Source organism: Aphelocoma coerulescens (assembly GCF_041296385.1).
Source record: "Aphelocoma coerulescens isolate FSJ_1873_10779 chromosome Z unlocalized genomic scaffold, UR_Acoe_1.0 ChrZ, whole genome shotgun sequence".
Classification (NCBI taxonomy): Eukaryota; Metazoa; Chordata; class Aves; order Passeriformes; family Corvidae; genus Aphelocoma; species Aphelocoma coerulescens.
The window spans coordinates 23,508,325-23,532,907 of NW_027184085.1; the positions used below are offsets into that span (position 1 = coordinate 23,508,325).

Consider the following 24,583-nt stretch of genomic DNA (forward strand, 5'->3'; position numbering starts at 1 on the left):
ACTCAAGTAACCTTAAACAGTGGATTAATCTGAAAGAGATTTAAGTGAAGATACAGTTGTGCAGAGCATCTTTCCTAAAATTGTGACCTAAAGGAATGTCCAGATTTGCATACTGTAACAGCAGGCAAAGATAAACAAACACATAATAGAGGGATTGTTGATTAAGGGGTTTAAATAAGGCAGTCAACACAGGTCTACTGCCAAATTTGAAAGGAGATGAGGAGAGTTTGAAGAGTAGGGTATGAACTGGCCAAGCCATGTGCCATGTCTCAGCCAGGTTGTATGTCTAGCCATGCTGCATATGATCACCCAAACTGGTGTGGATATGTACAAGCTGATCTTCCTGCTGGGGTCTGGGCAGGAGATGCCTGTGTCATACACAGCTCTCCTTCTTCCTTTCACAGAAAGTAGAGGTGTTGAAAATCATTTCCCACTAAAGAGGCCTTAGGATCAAGAGGACAGAGAAGGAGGAACAGGGGTGAAGGATAAAAAAAGAAAGAGTTTCTTCCCCTGTATCCACCAGTGGCTGATCTCCCTGCTCAGCCCTGGGCCTGGAGTTTGGAGTGTCCTCTCATCTTACAGACACTGCAGGGGTGATGGGCTGACTTACTGAGGACTGAGCACACAGGTTCCCTCTGCTAGCTTCCCCTGGGTTCACAGAGAACTCGGGAAGATTTGGGAATTTGGGAGTTAAGTCCCAGCATCAGTACAATCAGTCCCAGCTGATTTTGCTTCTTCTCTTTGGACAAATTTTGGAGACCCCACAGGTGAACCCTAGATAAAATTGCCTTCCCTTTCCCAGGTCTCTTCGCTCAGACTTTGCTCAAGGGGGGTTGTTCTTACTCCCCCAAGACCAACTGTATGCTCTGACGGACAGAGTCTTATTTTCCTAGCTCTACAGTAACATATATTCTGCATGCAGAAAGAAAAGAATACAATTATGCTTCATGTGAGTCTGTATTTGTGTGGAGGACAGAATGTTTTCCCTTCCTTCACTATACTAAATTGCAAAGCTCACGTGCAACTGCATGAGAGGAAAATAAGGCCCACTTGGAAATAAAATTATCTGAAGGGGGAAGGTAAAACTGCTTCCTTTTGGAGACCTCCACCTCCTGCTATGGGAAGGACCATTCCTGCTAGAAATGTGAGACAAAAGGAAAGGCTCTGAATGGGTAGTATAGAAATAACATTTATGTAATCTACTTGAAGAGATCTATTGAAGTGTCAAAGCTTATTTTAGCTATGGTATCCAGGCTCTGTCAGACTAATTGGCTGCATCATTAATTATACAGAAAGCTAATTTAAATAAGATACAAACCAATGCACCGGGTCAGGCTGTGGGTTAATCAGTGCCCAGCAGTGGATACATTTTCTTAAAAGAGTGTAAGAAGCAGGGCATATACAGAAGTAATCCCTCCTGTATCACACTTCCATAGCTCATGAACTGTCATGTTTTAAAACCACCCATGGACCTACCTTTCAATGACGCTGCCTATTCCTTTCTTGACTATTGCAATGTATATTCCTAAATAAAGATGAAAGACTTGCCACCTTGTTTTTGGGAAATGCAGGTTTCCCTTCGAGGAGAATATTTGTAAACATGAAGGGCATATTTACATTGCATTGCTGCTCTAAATGCTCATTTTGCTATTAAAAAACCATGCACATCCTTATACATGTGACTGATTCATAGATCATTCTATGCAGTTTATGTGCATCTTGGTTTTGTGTCAAAATTACACCTATATACCCGCACACACACAGGAGTACCACAGCATATCTCAGGGCTTTCCTACTATCAGGTACCAACTGAAGGCAGCGTATTTGACAGCCAGGTGGTGTGAGGCCACTGCGAAGAGAAGGAAACCTAACGGAGCTTTCCCCCAGCCCGAGAAGTTTCCCGCGAACGCTGAAAAAAAAAAAAACAAACCAAAAAACCAACCCAAACGTGCCTTGGAAATGTGCGTTGTGGGCGGCTGCCACCTACTGGCACCGGGGACGAGTCCGCGGCGGGGGACTGGTCCCCGGCTCCTGGGGGCTGGATTTTCCTCCTTTTAGCTGAGACCTAGGGTCAGAATTTTGTCTTCCTTGTGCCAGAGTTTCCATAAAGCCATGCACACATCTGAATGGCATTATTTTATTTAAACTCCCCATAATGGCAGTTTTGTATACTCTTAAGCGAGGGAGCTGCCTGAAAAGAAGTCAGTATGAAGTGTCCTTTCCTTTTTCCTTTTTCTTTTTCTTGATAGTTAATAAAGTTTTTGTATTCATCAATCATCTGAAGTCAGCTTGGGAGTGTGCTCTGTTTAAACGCTCTGGCTTTTCACTTAATGCATCCCATCTGTTTCTGAAATAAATTGCAATAATCCGTGTTTAATGTTAATCAATGTATTACTAAATATGCAAATTATATTAAAAGACGTGGTTTGAAAAAGCTTTCATTTGTAAATATGGTAGCTGAAAACAGGAAGCATATCTAAAAGCCATTTAGATACAGTAGCCTAACTCTAACAGTGTGGCTGATTTATAAAACGGTTTGCAAGTTGATCTTTCTCCCACAAGGGGATATGTAAAACTGTTGCATATCAGATTTTGTTAACATCTGATGGGTTACTGCTAACAGTGTAAAGGCCTAATATTCACAACCATGTCTCTTATTTAAATTAAAGCAATCTTATTCCAGCTTTCTAATTTTTGTGCTCATCCTAACATATGAATTTACATGAAGAGTTTATGAATCACAGTGAAAGCAATTTGAACAAGCTTTTCAATCAGTGTTACATCTTACTGCCTGATTTAGATAATTCATTGTCTAAGGGGCTCTTCTGGCCTCTCATTCTCCTTTCCAGGGGCCTGAGTCTATGAAGCTGGCTGTCCCTCTTGGTGTGGCCACAGTCTCTCCACTCCAGTGCACCACTTTGCAGGAGGGTCCTATGCAGGGCCCTCGTGGTGCTGCTCCCATCACCAGTGTGGGTCCACACCCCTGTTCACAGACGCCCTACGGCATTTCTTGTGCAGCTGTGTTAGACACAGATGGTCATTTGCACTGGTTGGCTTTCCATGGGCAGTAGAGGTGCCTGTGCAAAAAGACTATAGGCAGGACACAATCCCTGAGCCCAGACTCATGGCACTGAACACAGGAAAGAGAATGCTGGTGAGGAATGTTGGAGAGAAGATCCAGCTAGGAAGATAAATGCTGAGACATTCTGCAGAGGTGGCTCTTTGTGGTCTCAGCCAAAGGTTACCCACTGCCTCTCTGCCTCTTCTTTGCTTTGTTTTTCTGTTCACACTCCTGCTACCCTCTGGAGAGACTGCTTGATGTAACCAACTCTTCTCCATGATGGAGCAGCCCTACCTGGAAGACCCAGGTACCACAGACGAGGATGGGTAGAAGAGGAAGCTGTGACCACTGCAGCAGTTGCTCATGATGAAGCAGAGGGGAAGCCCAGGAGGTAATGAAAATGTAAAGTATCTTTTGACATAGTAAGTGTCCCTTGGCTGACAGTGTTTGCTCAAGTGTATGTTTAGTTTGACAATATTCTTTTCTTTTCCCATGCTGTGTTATAGAATATCCTTGACATTTCAGGATATAAGGTAAGCTCTAAACATAATTATTTGAAAGATAGTTTACCCTTTACCCTGGAGAAGGTGAAGTCTTAACTGCTTGAGAGGTAGTTTGTGGTTTGCTTTTATTTTATATTATTTTTTTATCTCTTTCCCCTGTTGCAGCTTCCTACGAAGCATCCAGTGAAATTTACTGAGATGTACCAGAGTAGAAGGACCAGGAAACCAATCTATCACTAAACTCACCTGTGCTCAGTGGGGATCTCTTGGGTCCTTACATATTTGTTCTAATTTCCACACCTTTGGGAAATGGGACAAAATTTTGAATTAATTTTAGAATAAAAAGGACCAAGTATGGGACGGTTTTGACTGTGCCTCTTTCAAATGACCATTTGATTACATATTATTAAATGTGATGTCTTTGCCACAGTTTCCATGAGAATCTGAGTTAAGATTTACTCCAAAATTTTAGATGTCCTGAGACTCAGACCTGGTCTATATGTGTGAGCAAACCTCCCAGGAGCTAAAAGTGGAAGCAAGGTTAGCAGAAACCCTGTGAACTAAAACTGCTGAGTTTCATGTGGCTCTATATGTGAACAGTGACACATTTCAATAGCCCTGCAACACCACCTATCAGCCAGAGATGGGGAGAAAGCGTGAGCACTAGTGATCTACTGTCATGCATTTACGTTCAAATATGTGCAAGCATTTCCCTTTTTGCCCTATAAACTTAATAGAACTATTTTGTGAATTCAAAACATGAAAAGTAAATAAAACTTCCTCCTTTACCCTTGGAGAAGAGATAAGAGGGACAAGGTTACAAGCAAGGTTTTAAGAAGATGTAAGGCTGTAACAGCTTTGTTGAGTACTATACTTTCCTTCGTGGCGTGGACTCTGAGGGAAGGCTACAATGATGAACTAATTGAGATCTCCCTGTTGGTTTCTTTTGTGTGGTGCTTAGGTCTAGGTACTTCCAAGGGTACCCTGGGCAAGGTGATAAAGCACCCTTTATCCTTCTTAATAGGCAGAGGCCCTGCATGAGCTTCTCCCAAGAGGCATTTTTCAGTGCCACAACCCTAGGAACTGAATCCCCACTTGTAGATACAATGTAGCAGCTTGGTTTGACTTCTCCTTTGCAAAGTCATGCTCTTCCCTCGTGTCACAAAGCCCTAGAGGTTTGCCCTGGGGATTTCGGGGATGACACAGTGTTTGGTGACTGAGATTGCCCTTACAGAATTTTTTTAATCTTGTCTAGTCAAATCAAAAAAGTGAAAGTAACAACAAGGTCTGGAGTGAAGATCCTGATTCATAGAGGATTTATTGACAGTACCTTTGAAAGTACTGCTTAATATGCAAGGTAAACAAATTAAAATCCCAGCTTGTGGTCCAAGGGCATTCACAAATTAGAAATGACCCCCTGCCTGCCGTGAGAGTGCTAATGATGTGAAAGCTGAAAGGAAGAGAATCCTCTTGGGAGAAGAGAGTGGGTCAGAGGGGCTTTTGTAATCTACCAATCTGTTTGGCTTTGACAGGCTCTTTGTCTAACATAGGAGATGACAAGAGGAGCTCAGGCGCCTGGCAAAGATGGGAATGACTGCCTACAAGCTTTATGTATTTGCCATTTTGTGTTCACTCAGTTGTTGGTATCTTTTGGCTGCCTGTGTCCAGGGAAACACTTCCCCTCACCTGCAGCTATGGGGAGAAAGAAGAAGCGGCCTAAGTCACTATCATAGAGTATGACACAACGTGGAGCTTAAATCACAGATCCAGTAACTCTGTTTTGTTTCACATCCATTTTAATCACAAAAGTTGCCTCTAATCCAGACCTGAGAAAGCAAAAAGGTATCCACTGTACCCTGAGTCCACATCTCACTCATAGGCTGACATGGAGAGTGCAGTGCAGGTGGTGGCAGTGTTGGTATCAACTGCAGCAACTCATTGGTGTGGTCTGAAAGCAGAGTTGGTGTTGACAAGGACCGTGCCTAGGAACCAGACTTTTCTACACACACTGACTGTTAGGAGTTCTAGTACCTTGCACAAGAAAGCAAAGCTCTGTCTCCAAGGATGTATACACAATTTTCCTTGACTCTGTGAAGAATCTGAGTGAAGTTCTAGCCCCACTAAAATAAAAAAGGGAAGACTGTCATCACCTTCATATAATGCTAACGTGGATATCCAGATCCATACATAGGTGGATATGCATGGAATTCCAGATGGCTATCTAGGAAGTGCGGGCAAGGGGCTCTGACTGTTCTTTAGCTATGAAGAAAAAAATATCTACTCTCTTAAGAGATACTTTTTGTTTAGCTTAAATAAGGAAGTTTTAAACAGAATGGGTTGCTCAAAATTATAATACTGTGTGACTTAATCTGCTCTTTGCTTGGCTCTACTTGCTCAGCACAAGCAGCTGGATTTGCTGGAGCCCTGAGCCTCAAGCTGGGAACTTTCACCCAGATATGTTGGAACAGAGTGGATTTTCTTACTAGCTGGTACAGTGTTGTGTTTTGTCTTTAGTTTGGGAAGAATATTAATAACACAGTGATGTTTAGTTTTTGCTAAGTGATTTTTATCCCAAGTCTAGGCCTTTTCTTCATTACTATGTCCTGACTGATTTAGTGCACAAGAAACACAAACCAGAAGACAAGGAGGCTGCAGCCATCAGCAGAAGCTACAGCTCGACAAGATAAGAGCAGTTAACAGCCTGGCTGAGGGGAGACAGAGAAGGAATCCAATAAGGTGTTAGAAGACCCCAGCCCAAAAATGACCACTGGACTTGAAATCACATGAAGAGAGCGTGAGGGCAGGTACATAAATCCTAAGGTCTAATTGCCTGGAGATTTCTTTTCTTCTGGGTCAGTTTAAGCTGGTCTGGTGCTGTACCACTCTATTAAATTATTTATTTTCATAAATCTGACACCTGAGACTCTGCTGCAGAAAACCCAGGATAAATAAAGGGTTCCTAAAGGGAGAAGTACACCTGAGAGTGAGCGTTTGTGCAAGGACTTGCAAGGGAGCCCATCAGCCCCGCTGAGAACAGACTCCAGTCCCAGCAGGGAAAGCCTGGGTGGTGTGTGTGACACTCCTTGAATGGTGAGAGAATTCTTGGGCTGTGGCTTCTCCTTTAACAACCTCATCCTTTTCCTTTGCTTCTCTTGAATTCTCACTTGGATCCAGAACTGATGCAGCAAAGGTACCATTTGGATATAACCACAGCTACAAAAAAAAAAGGAGGTGATGGTTCCAAGGCCATATTCACAAAGGAGCACTTGCAGAAATGGTCATGCTATTCAACAATCTCTTTTTAAAAGCTAGTGCTGGACCAGACCTGAATGGCAGTGTAGCAAGCTGCCCGGTTAGTGGCACAGCTGCTTCAGCTGCTTTGTAAGTCTACACATTCCAAAAGCTGTTCCTGATTTTTGGCTGTTTAGAACCCCTCAAGCTGTGTTTCCCCGAGGCAGTGAGCACTGACAGCTGCAGGCAGCCTTTCTTCGGTGAACAGCACTCAGCACTTCTGAAAAAGCACCTTAAGCCTGCCACCCCACACCAAAACACCCCAAAATGTGGTCATTCAAGGTGGAAGCTACTGAGCTTTGCTCTTCAAAGGTCCACTGGCATTTAGACCCTTGGTAGTTCTTGATGGGAAACATGTTTAACATGTCCCTAGAAGAGAAGAGCAAGAGACCAAAGATGTCCGTTTTTCAACTCCTGAGGGACTGAGTCCCTGCCAATTCTGTCTCACCTCCCTCCTTCCCCGCTCATACCCAGGAGGTTATCTTTGAGCCTGCCAGGGTGCTGAACATGGTCAAAGCTGCTGAATCACAGCACCACATCATTTTTATCTGTTCCGAGCACCATAATTTTTAAAGGCTGTCAGAGGAAGGAGAGGAGCAATGGGCCTGGTGTTTCCTCATTCCCTCACATGAGGCAGGAGCTGTGGCTAGCCCCAGGGCAGGAACATATCTTTTTTGTCCCCTAATTTTTTCAGACAGGCTGAGGCTGCCTGTATGGTGGCTCCTTGCAAAAAGCAGCTCTTGCCTGCAAAAAGCAATAACTGGGCTTTTTGTCTCTTCAGCTGCATGCTGAACGACAAAATGTTAAAACCATCTGTCCTCAAAGTCTACATTTCAGTCATATCAGAATTTTCAGTTTTTACTTATGTAGGTTCCCTCAAGTACAATCCTCTCACAAAATTACACATGGTCTCTGATAGACACCATCCTCTGATTCTTTATTTAATCAAAAATGAGTAGTGAGACAAGATGAGACTATGCTACAAAGTTTGCAGTCTCACAAGTCTATGGACCAAAGAGGAGGTATGAATGGGTTTGCAACCTCCCAGCATTAGTATAATAAAGAGGTCAGGAAGGAGAGCCCAGATGCTGAGGTGGAGAGCAAAATTATATCTTGGAAAGAAGGAAAAAGAACAGTTCAGAAGTACAGAAAAGTACATAGGAATACTTTGTTTCTTACTTTGCTGACTTGTCTGGGAATTAACAGATTAGCTATTGAAATCTGGCAGAAGAATACATACCATGATCCTTGTCATTGGATGTCACAGTCAGAAAAAAATTCAAGATGTTTTTAAACATTTTTAAACAGTGAGGTGAATCAAGCCCTGAAGTAGCTGGACAATGTGTGTGCTGGATTCGGTCACATGAAATCCCTACATGGAGAACATCTGCCTTTATGAGGATTCACTGCAGCTTGTGTGGAAGCTGGCTATGGAAATGGTTGGGTGAAATGTTCTGGTTTGTGTTACATGGAAGATATGAGTTACCAAACACAGTAAGTAGCTCTTTCTGGCTTATAATTTATTTCTGAAGTGATAGGCTTGTTTGGAAGAATGCCTGGGAGAAAAGAAGAGGAAATGTTTAGAGAGGTCTGAAAGCTTATTGAAATGCCCCTCAAGCCAGGACACAGTGGAGACAATGCACTACTCAAGAAAGCAGTATTGAAATAGAAGAGATAACCTTGACCAATGTTGGTATCAACATAGCCTGTCCTATTGTAAGAGGAAGAGGAGACAGGAGGCAGAGTGTAATTTTGAGGATCCCTGTTTAGCCAGGGAATCTGATTCTCCTGAAATACATATTGCTTTTACACCAGATTGTTCTGTCGACCAAGGTTCCCACTATCATTGGTCATTCATTTTAACAATTTTTGTGAGTCTTTTTTACCCTTTTTGTCATGAAAGGTATAAGGGAACAGGCTCTTTTGAATCATTTACACACTTAATGGAAGATTGCAGTCTCACCCAAACTGTCGTGTAGTCCAGATGCAGCATTTGCTTGTACTTGCTCTGGAAAACAACCACAGTAAGTTTCAACTGGAAGGAGGCAAGGAAAGCCACACAGCAACAGAACAAATGACACAGCTGGTTAGATAACAGTCAGACACTCAATGCTATATCATCCAGACTCTTCTGCCCCAAAACTGGCCTTGAGAATAGCATTTCTAAGCTTCCAACTGTACATTCTCTAAGCATTTAAGAGATCAAGGCCAAAGAAAATGGGGACCTCCCTGACTTAACCTTACATATTACTTCAAGGGGGAATTTGTATGAAAAGGCAGCAAAGGATAAGGCCTAATACCACTGGTCTTCTTGTGGCATTTCAGTAGTTTCACACAGAGAAGGGAGTCAGAATTAGAAAATCATTGTACTTATTGACACAGTATGAATTAACATAGTAATATTTTTTAACCATGGTATGCATAGAAAGGAACTTTTCCCTAGCTAATCTTCTAAATCATTATTGCTCATCAATTATAATTTTTGTTTGAACTTACTATGTAAAGTTGAATGACATTTTATTTCAAACTCTGAAGACTGAAATGTGAAAGAAAAAAACCTCAATATCTGGTGCTCATGTAACCTGTACTTTGGTGTATTTCTTAACTGGAGGCTGGACTTCACAGTCACACCATATCTTGTATTTTATGACTGAGCCTTTACTCCTTCAGATATTTAGAATTAGTTGACTAATTCCCAGTAATTTACTTGGAATAAATTAATAAATAATATGCTCAAGGATTTGGCTTTATTCTTTTAATCTGAGTAGGAAGATTTCTCTTGAATAACAGAAAGGGCATGAAATCCAGTTATCAGCATGTGGCCCACATAGTGTTCAGGCAGCATTCTTACACACAGAATGCCTTTTAATATTTTGGTGACACAATTCAGGTACTGCACATAGCACATGTGATGGAAATACTTTGCTATATTGGATCTTATCAAATAAATGCTGAAATTTCCCCATCAACACCTTGCTCAGTTCAGAGATAAGAGACAGGTATACGCATCTTTCACATCTATCTAATTGCATGCCCCTGCTCATTACTTAGTGACCTTCTGCCAGACTGGTGCACAATGACAGGAGCATCAAAGGGATTTTCCAGGATAACCACCACCTCTGTGTGCCATTATGCAGCCCCTTAAGAGCTTCTGTGACCAAAACCTTGCTTTTGATAAAAAACCTTCCCAATTACTAGCCTCCCTCTAGTGTCTCCATGATACACAAGGCAGCGCTGTTGTCCCCTTTTCACCTGTGTTTGGTTGAGCTGAATTTCTGGTGTCACATGATATGATGAGCCTTGGGGTTAAGGTGACTGCTCCACACTCATGCATGGGTGTAACTTAGTGTTCTCTGAGTGGAGAGCCAGACTTGCAGATGACGTGGTGCATCAGGTCTTGCCTAGCATCCTGTATGCTGGTCTCTATAAATATCTGTACTAGAAGTACCTCACCATTGTAGCTGCAGAGATTAGCTGCACATTTGCATCACACTGCCAGTGCACTCATATGGCCAAGAACTGAGTGTCACCCCAAGAGAATTAAAAAATTAACAGTAGAGGACACTCAATAACTTCTTTGGCAAGGTAAGAAGTGACCTGTCCTTTCATTGTGATTACTTAATGTGCTGTAGGTATTGAAGGTATTTTGCTGTAGCTGCCAGAGTATTCACTACAGCTGGGACAGTGAGGCTTTTTCCATTTTCGACCTCTTTGCTACATGTATGAAACTTTACTGTGATCAGCTGTCAGGCTATATTTTACCTGTCAAGATGAATTTTCTTTTTTGTAAAGGCAAGGGATTCTCTCAAGCTTTTCTGAATTAGGGAAGAAGAGAATACCTTGTGATAATTTTTGGACTTTCTATGAAGGGGACAGGGTGTTAAAATTTTAAGTCTATCCATAGACTTAAACATATCCTTAACTAAATATCGCTAGAAAACTTAGGATGAAAAAATGTGTTTGACAAATACAAAAACAACTAAACAGAAATGTGTAATGTACACAGTGCAAGACAGCCCAAAGGGTAACTCATAAACCTTTGTGAACAAACATACATGGCTTTGTTTCAAAATCCATTTAAATTCAAGAAGTTTTTCATTTGTCTAGCCCACCACCGGCAAGAATCTTGTATAAACCAAGGCTGGGTCCTTATACTGAAAAATATACTGGAATGACTTTTCAGAAAGACTATTGAGAGCTTTAGGGCTGAAACACAACAAAGACAGATGAAGCTTGAATTTCAAACATTCCCTCTGTGCCTTCTGGCTACTCACAGTCTTACAGTGCGGCAGCAATTTGGGTTTTGTTGCTTTAGGAACTGTAATTGATAATACTCTGATTTAGTGACTCCTCCTAAAGTACACTCTTGAAGATATCCAGGGCAGTGTGTAGGTCAATTTTTATTTATGACCTATTACATACTGATATATTTTAGCAGTAATTTAAATTAGCTCCATTTGCTTTATTAAATATGATTACTGTGTGTTTGTGCTCTGTATCCCACTGGAATCCTAAAGAGGGACAAAGATTCCATTTGTCTGAGTGTTGCACAAATACAAACTAAAATGGTCTGCCTTTCAAAGAGGTTAAAATCCAAATATAAGCAGAGGATGCAAAGAGTTGCAGGTGGGGCAGCCCCTGGTGCACATGACTAGGTGACAATTTTGGTCAGAGATGTAAGGACAACTTGCAGCACATCAGCCCAATAGTTTCTAAGGGTGTTGTGGGTTTTGTTGCAGAGAAAACTTGGAAGAAAGGATTTGAGGGGCGAACATGAAGTTTTTTTGTGGGCACTCCTCCCACCAGACAGTACCAGGCAGTGTGGAAGAAAGCACTTAGGTATTCACTAGCAAAGTAGCATCTGGGTATGAGAGAGCTGAAAGGGAATAAACACTGCAAAAGTGACACTAGACACCAGCTTTGAACCGTGAAGCTGATGGGGAAAGAAATGCTTCAGCAGGGAGCAACTCAGCTGAGGAGCTACGTGGGGTAGTCTGAGTAAATCTCTGTGGGAGCCATCCCTCCTCTGGTGAATGAGGGACCTGAAGATGAACCATCAGCATCCTCCGTACATAAACAGGGTGACTATGCTAGGAGGTACAAGTTGTGCTCTTTGCAAAGGCCTACCTGGTACTCCTGGAAGCAAATAGAAATCCAACCAGAATCACACTGGTTTCATGTAGCCATAATATTGAATTCTGCCTGGATTTCATTGTAACCCAGCATCAGTTAATATCCGTATGTTGTAAGGTATTAGCCACAACTGGATTTACGCTTTTCTCATAAATTAGTTGCAAAGTACTTTACTGCAACTGTGATCTTCCAAATTCAAATGGTATCTTTTATTGAACAGCTGTTGCAGGACATCATCCGGTTATGGACTTTAATATCTGGGATATAGTGTAATTTACATAATTCCATCAAACATCTATCAGATTTCAAGCTGGGTTTTAGGCTACTGCATTTGAATCAACAAAACATGTACAAATTGGAAAACTCAAGAAAAAAAAAGGATCAGCTTATGGCTTTAATTTCTTTTTTTAAATCTACCATGAGGGTGAAGAAAATTTCTTTTTAAACAAAATAATCAGATCCATTCCTTATGAAAACAAACGATTTAGAAAAACAAGGTTAGAATGCCACCTGGGGGCTTATATTGCCATCACACTCCACTTTAGATCAGAGCAGCATGCAATTTGTACCGTCAGATAAAAAAATTGTTCCCTCCATTTTCTTCACAAAGTACAGTCAGACTTTGAGGAGTTCATGCAGGTGTTATTCCATTTTATGGCACTTGTTTCCTTAAACCTTCAGCAAGAACACAATACAAGAAATAGGCAGTGAAGAAGCAAACCAATTTGCTTTGTGAAGAGAAACACAGCATTACACACTGTGTGAGGTACTCTGTTTTTCACAGTTAAATATAAACCAAACACAAGAAACACAAAAATAAGCTTATTTATTGACAACACATAGAAAAGACTAGATTACATAAGACAGAGAAGGCCACAGTTTGCAGAAGCAGAAAAGTGATTGTTTAGGCACAGATAAACTGCAATATCAAAGCATTAAAAATGGAAATATACAGCAAATAACTCTAATCCATTAAACTAGTGTTAAAAGTAAGAGTTTCCTCAACTTTATTTTCAGGGCTTGTGAACCCAGTATGACAAAAGTGAGAACTGACATGAGTCTTTCCCAGAAATTACAACTTAATACAAACGAAGGCTGTTAGTATGCAAGTAGCATCTCCACACTACTAGTATTCATCTGCACTTCTGGTGAACTTTTCTGAATCTGAACAGACAGGAGAAATTAATACATGTTTTGCACACTTAGATGTTAAATCTAAGGCCAAGGGGAGAGAGGAGATTTTCTTGAGAATTTAATCAAGGCACCATTTAGTTTTCCCTTGGCCAGGAGCAGTGTGATACCCTTCTCCACTTCTCTCCAGTCTGCTGAAATTCTCCGTGAAGGGGTGGATAGGAGCACTGCACTGCTTGGCTCCATCTCAGCTTGTATGATGAGCTGCATCATAGTCCTAAGACCTGAAGCACTCAAGTACCTACTCATGGGTCCTTCCATTGAGTGAGCTGCTCTGGGGCCAAGGATCTGGGAACTTGGGTGTCCTTGTGGACCATGAAGGATGTCTGTCTCTAGGGGCAGAGCTATTTTGTGTTTGCTCACATCATTGGTCATTTGACTGACACAGAAAAAAGACAGAATGCAAAGGTGACCCCATATAATTGGCAACGTGAATTTCTACTGTGGCTTCAAGGGTAGCTGAAGCCATTGACTGGTAGGGGTAACAAAGCCTTTTCTTGCAGCCACAAACATCTAGAAAAAAATACAAATTTATTTATTTTCATCTACGAATCTGAACCCATACATTTCTTTGGCCTGTGAGCAACTCCAGAATTTCATGAGGAAAGCATCTGAACCTTCCATGAAGGTAGGGAAACATTTCTCTCAGATACAATGCCACGGCTGGAGCTGCAGAGATCACCTTAGGATATGTAGGGTTGAGTTAATTACCACCCATGGCTGAACTTCCGTTCCCTCACAAGTTCCTAGACTTTAGATTCAGGCTCACCTAAATCAAGCCAATATCCCAGGTCTAGTGCAACCAGGATTCAGGTCAAGAAGGGGAACTCAGTGTGCTCAAGTGGTATTGCTGGATGATCTCCTACTCTTCTCCTAAACCTCTAGATGCTGGTGGTTAGTTGGGAGATATGTGGTCATGTGACAAAATAAATTGAATCCTCTAAGGAATGCCACGAGGGTGCCCTGGTGGCACACTGCAGGTCTACAAGAGCACCCTTGAACTGGCAGGAGACACTGGGTCCATTTTTTCTCAGCACTTTTTATCACCTTCAGTCACAAAGTGAACTGGTTAGACAGCATGGCCTCAAGCACCAGAAAGATGCAAGTGACACTCAGCTGTGTTAGCCCCCATCACCCAGACCACCTTGTGCGAGAGCTCAGAGTGTCGCCAAGGAGAATGGCTCTGTCTGGCATAGGGCCTTGGGAGAGATGGGCAGGCTGCATTTGGCAGAGGTGAGACCAGGAGCAGGCGGGCGAAAAAAAGAGTAGGATAGTTAACGGGAGATTGGGCAAGGAGATTGTAATCTGTGGTTGTTGGAAATGTAAAACATGTAACCTTAGAAACTGAAGTTTTGTAGATGCTGAACTGTTAGTTTGTAACACTATGTAAAGATGTGCCTTGTGCAATAAAATTCGGCTTTGCACACACCCATCGAAGCACGTGTTCAATCACCGACACATTGCACTTCTAAGACGGCGTACGGATTGAAAGGGATAATTTCTCTGTAGGAATAATAGATATCTGAGCTTCTGTATCACTCACCTGAACTGGGAATGCAAAGTTAGCCATTTCCCGAGGGGGCGGATTTAACCACCATTAAACACAAGGAAGAACAGCATGGATTTTTAAGACTTACAAGATGGTTGTGGAGGACTGTAGCATATGCTGTCCATTGATATATCATCTGTTGTCTGGACTACTCTGTTTCTAACTCTGTTTCTTTAATATGTAAAGTGTTTTGGACTGTATTTGATCTTGGCAGAGTGTGAAATCCTTGCAGGCCCTTTTCAACTGATATAAAGGAAAATGCTATCTGGGTTAGGCATTTTGAAATTGAATCACAATTTTATCTCAAAGGTATATGGTCTGATTTAGAGAAGTCACTTTAAAAAGAATGTTTTCTAGTACTTCCTTGGTAAAAATCTCTCCAAGTAATTCTTACAAATAAGACTGATTGTAAATTGTTCACTTGTTCCTAGGGACTCTATTCAATGAATAAAATCTATAGAAAAATTTGAACTGTGTAACTTGAGGAACTGTAATAGGCTTCAGCAACTTATAAGAGATATACAATTAATGTGACATACTGGAAATGTTAGTTAAGAGATCATGAGGTAACCTAGCGACAGTTTCTATGCCTAGTCCCTACAGAAGAAGCCAGGATCTCACTGGGGCAAGTTGAAAGGGAAGCCATTGTGCTAGAAGGCGGGAAGAAAAAGTATTCCTCCATTCAGGTACAAAAGCCTGGGGACGAGAAATGTCATATTTGTGGAAAAGTGTGCATGTGTAATCACAACATGTGCTGCAAATTTACTGCAGTGAGTGTTATCCTCCAACACTCCACCACTTTCACATAGTTTAAGAGCCTGAGCACAATCCTTTGCCAATGGTTGACAGCAACAAGCCATAAATTGCAGAAGACACTGCATCTTGGCCTGGTAAATGCAATGGTGTGATCGACTGCACTCTTTACCCAGGAATCCCGACAAACACAGCACCTGTACCAACCACGCCGGGAAACAGAGAAGTTGCTTCTGCTTCCTGGAAGTGTACAGTACATTAGATGTTTGAAATAGTAACAACAGAACTGTTTTTTTAAGAATGCAAGAAGGATTCAAAGAAGAAATGTACAGAAGTTTTATACAACCTACAAAGGCAGAGAAATGGAAAATGGAGTAAAAATTCTGGGAGCAGACAGCATAAGAAGGAATTAAAAGATGCTCAGAAGCAGAATTCTGAAGTCAGTTCTAATTAAGGAGACAAAAAGCACTCTTCTGAAGTCCATCTGTGGTCTGTTGACCCTGGCTGGATGCCAGGTAGCCACTGAGCTGCTTTATCACTCCCCTTCTCAGCTGGACAGGGGAGAGAAAGTACAACAAAAATCTCATGAGTCAAGATAAGGACAGGGAGACACCAGTCACCAATTACCATCAAGGGGAAACACACTACACGTGGGAAAAAATTAATTTAATTTATTGCCAATCATATCAGAGTAAGTAAGATAATGAGAGATAAGAGAAAAAACATCTTACATCTTCCCTCCATTTCTTCCTTCTTTCTGGGCTCAACTTTACTCACAAATTCTCTTCCTCCTTCAGATGTGCAGGGGGATGGTGGAAGGAGGTTGTGGTTGGTTCAACTCACGTGCTCATACAGGTCATACAGCTGTAAGTAGCATTATGCGGTGCAGTCCTTCCTTCCAATATATAAAATTTAACAAAATGACTCAACACTCGCCAGTTTGGAGAATATACCAAATTATTTAGGAACACTGCCGAGGACCAGACTGGCGATGACAAAACATTACCATGGAAACCTTTGTGGGTGTATCTGCATGCACCAAGTAATTCCACTGGCTGTGCCCTTAGTCTGCAGGAATTGCACCTCTAAGATGGAAATCAGTGTGATTGCACTGAAATGAAAAAGCAGAAGTTTGCTAAAATAGGTAAACAACTGCTTTAAAACTGGTTTATGACTGTTATCAACCTCAGTTTGTTACAAAGCTGCAAGGAATTCACAGCAGTTAACAAATGGCAAAACTCAGGTGACACATCACAAATATTTGTTGAACATAGGGTTACTACAGTGTCATCTCATCCTAGATCTGGGATGCATCCCATGCTTTATACACAGAGGCTGCTCATTAACTGACGTTCAGGAGGGGTGGAATACCTCTCCTGTGAAGAAAGGCTGAGAATATTGAGATTGTTGAGCCTGGAGAACAGAAGGCTCTGAGTCAACCCTTTGTGGCCTTGCAGCTCCTGAAGGGACCTAAGAAAGATGGAGAGGGTCTTTTGACAAGGGCATGAAGTGACAGGACAAGAGGGAATGGCTTTGAACTGAAAGAGGGTAGATTTAGATTGGGTATTAGGAAGGAATTCTTTACTGTGAGGGTGGTGAGGCACAGGAACAGGTTGCCCAGAGAAGTTCTGGATGCCCCATCCCTGGCAGTGTTCAAGGCCAGGCTGGATGGGGATTTGAACAATCTGGTCTAGTGGAAGGTGGCCGGGCCCATGGTGGAGGAGTTGGAACTAGATGATCTGTAAGGTCCCTTCCAACCCAAACAATTCAGTGGTTCTGTGATCTAGAGAAGCACCATAATCTCCTGCCCTGTGAGAAATCTCAGGCATTGTGTGGTGTTATCTGAAACAATGTGGGCAAAAAACCATCAGGGCAAGTGACCTGTGTATATTCAGATGCTCAGAGCAGTGCCTGTTGGATGCGTCTGAACACCTCCTCTGCCAGTTGTGTCTGCTCAAGAATGGGGTTTGTGTGGCCTTTCGGGATAGGTTTTGTGATCTTGCCCCACATTCACCTAAAACTCAAAAGGCTTCCAAGATTAATGCACCACCTCATCAATGTCTATAGTTGTCTAAAGAGTGCGAAGGAGATGGATCCAGGCTCTTCTCAGTGGTGCCAAGCAATGGGACAAGAGGCAATGGGCAGAAACTGATGCACAGGAAATTCCACCTGAACATGGCGAAGAACTTCTTTACTGTGTGGGTGACTGTGCACTGGAACAGACTGACCAGAGAGGTTGTGGAGTCTCCCTCCCGGGCGATATTCAAGAACTTTGTGGACACAGTGCTGTGCCAGGTGCTCTAGGATGATCCTGCTTGAGCAGGGAGGTTGGATCAGATGACCCACTGTGCTCCCACCTAACCTGACCCATCCTGGGGTTCTGTGATTCCGTGAAGGGCAGCAGAGGAGCAGGACAGTGAATCAGGTGACTTTACTCGTATGTGTTGCTCCATCCTGATGGGACCATCAAAGACCTCAGGGAGGATGGAAATAGCCATAGCCAAGGGAAATCTGTTAGTTAGAAAACATTTTGGTGCTCATTCCACTTCACAAAACAGTTGAAGACAGTCACAATAAAATGGCAATAACGTAATTGTGATGGGGGAATATGCAATATGGTAATATGTAAAATAATAGCATCAATCTGGTAATAGCATAAATCTTCTCTGACGTCGGAAGACAGCGAGGTAAAACGCCAGTAAATATTTCACTTGTCCGCCTTACGAAGCCGTGCAAACACACTCGGGACGGCCACACCACCCACCGCCCCTCACGGCACACCCGCTCGGCGATCGACTGCTCCGGCCGCGCCCGGCCCCGCCCAGCGGCGGGCGGGTCTCCCGCGGAGCTCGATTGAGTAGCCTGTGCCTCAGCGCTGCCGCCGTGGGGACCGGACGCGGTCCCGGGCTTGCTCCCGATGCTGCGGTGGCTGATCGGCGGCGGCCGGGAGCCGCAGGGCTTGGCGGAGGTGAGGCGGCTCCCTGCGGAGCCTTAGGCTTGGGGCGAGTGGTGCCATGAGGTGGGGATGCGCTGGGCCGTGGCCTTTCCCGCTGGGTGGGTCTGGGCCCCGTGATGGGCCGTGCTCCGGGCCGGATCTCGGCCTTCGAGACAGTCGGACTGATAGAACGGCTTGCGGGCGTCCTCGAAGAGAACCAGGGGAGGTGGGAAGGCAGAGAGGCGAACCTCACGGACTGTGTCCCGGTGTGGGCACTTCAGTTGAAGGCGGACATGGAGGTGGAGCGTGTCGAGAAAAGGGCAGCGGAGATGGTGCAGGGTTTGGAGCACAAGTCCTGTGTGGAGCGGCTGACGGAGCTAGGGTGTTTTATCCTGGGGAAACGGAGGCTCAGGGGATATCTTGTCACTCTTTCCAACTACCTGAAAGTAGGCTGTAGCCGTGGGGGCTGGTCTCTTCTCCCAGGCAGCCAGTGACTGGACAAGAGGACATAGTCTCAAGCTGCACCAGGGGAGGTCCAGGCTAGACATAAGGAAGAATTTCTTCACAGAAAGGTATTGGAATGGACTGCTCAGAGTGGTAGTGGAATCACCATCTCTCGAGGTATTAAGGACTGGACGTGGCACTCAGTGCCGTGGTCTAGATGACATGGTGGTGTTTGTCGTGGGTTGGGTTTGATCTCAGTGGTCCTTTGCAACCTAGTTGATTCTGTGAACAGCAGAACGACCGAGCAGAGCTCTCCAGGGAGCTATCGGGAGCATCCCGGCCCCTCCCGCTCGGTGGGGTTATGGTGTGTAGCTTACATGCAGTTCTTGCAAGTCCTGCCTTCAGGACTCTTGAGGTCGATAATGTAAATTATAGGCAGTGAGTTTTTATTTATGTGTCACAGTAGTTTGTAGTAGCCTTCCCGCATTTCTTCTTGGTTCCTCACGCATGAAATATGCTTTGTTATGTAGTACGCTGACATCCTTCCTGCTACTCAGATTGAGTAATGTTACTGAATTAGAGGGAGAGATTATTGGAATTTTCATGTCTCTGAGAGTCTGCTGAAATTCTCATCGCGGATTTAACAAGAGTTAATTAAAAGTATTGCTGTGCTCCATATACTTAGTGCTTTTATAATCTAGACAAGTATGAGGAAATAAGTATTTTCCAGCTGCTGTTCATGAGCAAGTTATGCCAATATCGTGGTTGACTTCAAAGGTCAGTACTTAATTTGGTGGAAATTTGGGTCTGCACCAGTTTGGAATGACGATGTGTGGGATTATCTGTGACTTTTGTTGTCAGTCAAAATGGCAGTTGGATTGCAGCCATACTTGCAGGTTTGTGTGCGGTTGTTTTTAGAAGGAGGATGGGAAATACGATTTTCTAAGATGTGCTAGAAATGTGTAAAATGTGTAAAAATACAGTTTTCTAAGATGTGCTAGAAAACTGTGTTGTGTGTCCCTTTCCAAAGTTTAAACTTTGGCTCTGGTTGTATACTGTGATTTAATAAAGCATGAGCATGAATCAAGGTGTGGCCCGGTTCTTCTGTTCTGCTCTTTATGCCTTGGTTAAATCCGCCGGACTTTTGTTCTCATTGTCACCACATTTTGTGGAATCATAGTAATAATTTTGCTTCTCTGTGGAAAATTTGAAGAGCAAGTATTGCTAAGGGTTAGACCCGTAGTACGATGTAATACTGTTTCATCTAATAATCTTCATAACCATTAGTTCTTCAATAGGTAAGAAAGCCCACAGCAGTGTGTGGGCTATGGACTTACAGTGTTTGTTTCCTGTGCTGTGACTTCAGACAGATGTGTTAGAGTGGCATTGCACTGGGTGAATAGAGGAAGCCTCTGGCAAAGCTGTCCTAAGTTTGTGAAATGGAAATTTCGCCTTACCCATTTCTTTTTTTATTTTACTGTAGAACTGGAAGTCATTTAGACTTAAGCTCCTGAATCTCTTCAGCTGATGGCCAGCCATGGTTTAGGCAGGGTGGCTCTGGTAGTTGGAGTGCTTAAGTGCAGGAGCATCATGGTCCATAGGAGCTGTTTTGTCATGCTCCGTGGTCCATAAATCAGTATTCCTGTGTAGTCTTGTATACGTGGTTTTCATGAATTGCTTTTGAAAATCCCACTTTTTAAGTGCTTCACATCATGGAGGTTATAGAAAATTTTGAGGTTGAGATGAACGTTTTGTTTGTTTATTTGTATTTTCTGATTATTGTAGTGTTGCTTGCAGGTCATGCATAAAAATGTGCAAGTTGGGAATAGATTCCATTAACATCAGCATCCAGCTTTTATCGCCAAAAATCTTGGTGTTGCTGGAAGAGAGACCAGTTAATAGTTTGTGTATAGATTTCTTCAGAGAAAGAACGCTCATCTAACCCAGCACCTGAGTAAATATGAATGAAGATCTGAAGAGAGCATAACTTGTTGTATGACATTTCTGGGGGAAAAGATGTTATTTTGTTCTCATCTATAGGTACCTCATCAGCACTGTATCTTCCAGTATTCACAGGCATTGTTAGAATTAAGATTAGACATATTGTTCAGAAGAAATAGCACTATCTTGTACTGAATAGGAAGCAACAACAGACTGTAGAATTGGAATATTAATGATACAAATTCTGAGTTTTTCTGAATGGTGTTAAAATTGTTTGCTGAATGTTTTCTAAATGCAGTATTGCTAATGTACTGAGATTTACTTGGGATTTTTAGAACTGTCATTTATTTTAAGGAATGTTTTGATTAGCTTTGGATGGCTGAATTTTAAGTTTTTATATTTGTTATTATAGCCATGCAGATTCTACTTGTAGTATTATAAATTGGAACTGCTGTTCTCATGTGATTGCATAAAATGAGGAACAGTTGCTTCATGAAATGCCCCAGACAGCACAAAACCAAGATAAAATCACAAGAGCTTCATTTAAAAATTGAGAACTCTTCAAATGAAGGTTTCTTTCCATCCACAAGCCAAATAAAGGTTTCTTTCCATCCATATTTATTAACTATGTCATTCTTAGTTTCTGAAGAATATTACCGTAGTACCAATATCAAAGTAATAGAAAATAATTTATTAATCTTGCAAGAAAAAGTTCAAGTTTCTGAGGATAACATGTTTCTCTTTTGTGTGGTATTACCTGTCGTGTGTGCTGGATGTTGTACAGTGTTCTGTGGTTGCTGTTTTACAATGTACATTGTGTTGAAGTCCTCAAAGAAAGGACAGTCTTGGAAATAGTGTGATGTTGATTGTTGTGTAAAATAAATCCAGAGGGAAGAGAGTGCTGTCACTGAGTAACTACTGAACTGTTTGGATGGTTTTTTTAAAAAATAGTATCTGACAGCAAGTTGTTGCAGAATGTTTAGACCTTAATTACAAAAAAGTTGTCTTGAAATAAAATTATGATTGAGATTGGCAGAACTCCTCTGCCTTGAAAATGCAGTTCTATGCAGTATTTTATTGACCCTGCGTAGTGATCAGCTTTCTCCAAGTGATTGATTGTTCTTTTAATTAATAGTCTAGTTGGGGGTAATTGCAGATGCTGTTCTATAAAATGATTAATTATTCTCTATGGTTTTTTAAGCGGTTTGCTTTGGTATTTTGTGAGTAGAGTACCAATGGGTGATTTATATATTATGGAACAGAACAGCATTTGTTCTTATTTGTTTTAAATATGTTGTCTTAATATAGGATTTTAAAATTGAACAGTAGATGAAAGATATGAGAGGTTCACAGCCATCTCGTAAGAGGTGTAATTTAATGAAAATCTGAATATATCGTGAATGGAGTCGTGAAACTGGCTCCTCATGACAGCTCATAAGTAAGCTGGGGTTTCATCTCACTGTATCAGTGATTAAATCGGTACAAAATGTTTTTGTTAAACAGAAAATGGTATATCATAATTTAAAATACATGCTATAGAAAGCTTTTATTTACTTGAAAAAACAGGAAATTGTATTTTATAATGATTTTCATTAAGGCAGAGTAGTATTTCAGAAACTTCACACGTGTCTCTATCTAGATTGTTAGACATTACAAAGACATGATGAAAATAATTATGTTAGTGCAAAATAAATTTACTTCCTTTTTTATGAATTTTAGAAATCCTCTGTACAGACAATTGGTGAAGAACAAATACAGAATCCTTACACAGAGCTCCTTGTGTTGAAAGGCCATCAAGATATAGTGCGATTTCTAGTGCAAATAGATGATTGCAGGTATGAAATGCCATTTCAAATTGTTTCACAATGTCCTTAGCAATATGTTTGTAAAAATGTAGTAACATTTTTAATTCGTTTTACTTTTGATGGGGGAGGGCAGGAAAAACTGGTGTTAAAAAAGGCAAGGGATGAATACTCCCTTTTCTTGCTATGTTACTGTGTCTTTTGGTTTCTCTTTTAAGTTATAGTTTAATGAGAAAATAATGGTGATAATTTTTTGACTGAGAAACATAAACAAAGCAATTGTTTTGTTTATGTTTCTCAGTACAAATTCATTTGTTTGTATGAATTGCCTTTAGCTAATTCAGCTATTCTTTTTCAGTCTGTTCCTGATCTGAGTGTTACCCTTTGTACATGCATAGATTCTCACAGAACAATATGCAGTACTGTCTGCTGCTGTTCTGACAGGATGCATGTGTTGTGTGTTTCTGAATTGAGGATAGCTGTTATTTTACCTTCTGGTTCTATGAAAGAATGTAATAGACTCCTACAGATACGCTGTAGCAACTGGACAGGACATTAACAATACTGAGTGTTGCTTTTTCTCTCTTTCGGATCTTTTGCTGCACTTTCTTTTGGTGCTAGGGTGCTAAATTCACTTGAGCTTTGGTTAATGCAGGTTTTTTTTAACTTTTCAAGTTTTAAAATTTTCAGCTACTTTATTCAGAATGACTACTTAGCAAAAGTCACCATGTGCCTAACCTCTGCGTTACATTTCTCTTCCAGTTTGATCTGATTCAACTTGCTATACCTCTTTGAAACCTGACAATTCCTTTGTTTCTCTCCTTCAGGTTTCAGCTGTATGCACCTGTCCTTATATTTCCTGACAGTCTTTATCAGTAACTTCTGAAGACTGGGTTATCTATCTTCTGAGGACAGAGTTATTTAAAAACTGGAAAACTGGTTAAAAAGATGAAGTAATTGTATTTACCTATGTCACTTAGGAAGTGTGATTGAGAGAATGAATTATGATAGTTGTACATTACAACCTAGTTTCTATTCTAGTTTTCTCTAAATTAGCCTTGCATGTTCTTTAATTTAACTTAATTCTACTTAATTCTACTGCCTTAAAAGTAAGGTTGTGAAGTCTTTAGTCAGTCATAAAATGTAGTGACTCTTGGCTGATGCGGAGAATTAAATAGAAAATGTTTAATGACTAAGAACATAAGTAATAGGTGAGAGTAGCTCTGTTAAGGAGCTGTAGTAATTTATATATTTTATGGATTAGACAGAGAAGGGAAATTCTAATATATTCATCAATTCACTACATGAAGTTAACGTGGGCAAAAGTTTCTTTTATATCCTTGTAGCATACAGCAGGTGTTTTGTGAAGAAAGGTTCTCTCCCTCCCCATGCACATTGACTGGAAGAGACCATGCCAGTGGTCTCTTCCAGTTCAGAAATGCTCACAGAATCTTATTTTCTAATATATTTTATATATATGTGTGTGCATATATATATACACACACACACACACATATGAATAAAAATTTTACAGAAGACTTCATGGAGGATTTTTGGCTTGCCAGTTTCTATTTTTAATGTCATAAATATATATATGTCAGAAAAGTTACATGTGTTATCATGAAAGTTATTTTTTTACATTGTAGTAGTCCACCAGAAGATTAATATTAAAATGGAAGAATCTCATGTGGTTTCTTCAGTCCTTTTTTTCCCAGACAAGTTATTAAAATAACTCTTTATCAAAGTATGTTTTTCTCAAAATGCATACTGAATCAGTGTAATTCATCTTTGTAGAAACAACCCCAGTATTCTTAGCTTGCACACACTGTCTGTTACAAAGAATTCTTTTACCATTTTGCACTTTGTTATTTGGTAGCAGGTAAATTACTAAAGCTAAAATAATGATAATCATTGTAAAACTAAAGCCTGAGTGGCTACATTTAAGGTAGGTTATCAAATAGCATAGGGATAAGGAGTAAA

The 24,583-nt window shown here is 41.4% G+C and overlaps 1 protein-coding gene across 1 annotated transcript in view; it reads left to right on the forward strand.

The window, feature by feature from the left end:
• The first annotated feature begins 18,348 nt into the window (after window positions 1-18,348).
• Window positions 18,349-24,583, forward strand: part of WDR41 (WD repeat domain 41) — a 30,265-nt gene continuing 24,030 nt past the window's right edge. The window contains exons 1-2 of the mRNA XM_069000983.1: window positions 18,349-18,449; window positions 22,521-22,636. Of these exons, the coding sequence (XP_068857084.1) occupies window positions 18,399-18,449; window positions 22,521-22,636 (167 nt within the window). The 5' untranslated portion in view covers window positions 18,349-18,398. The remainder of the gene's footprint in view (window positions 18,450-22,520; window positions 22,637-24,583) is intronic.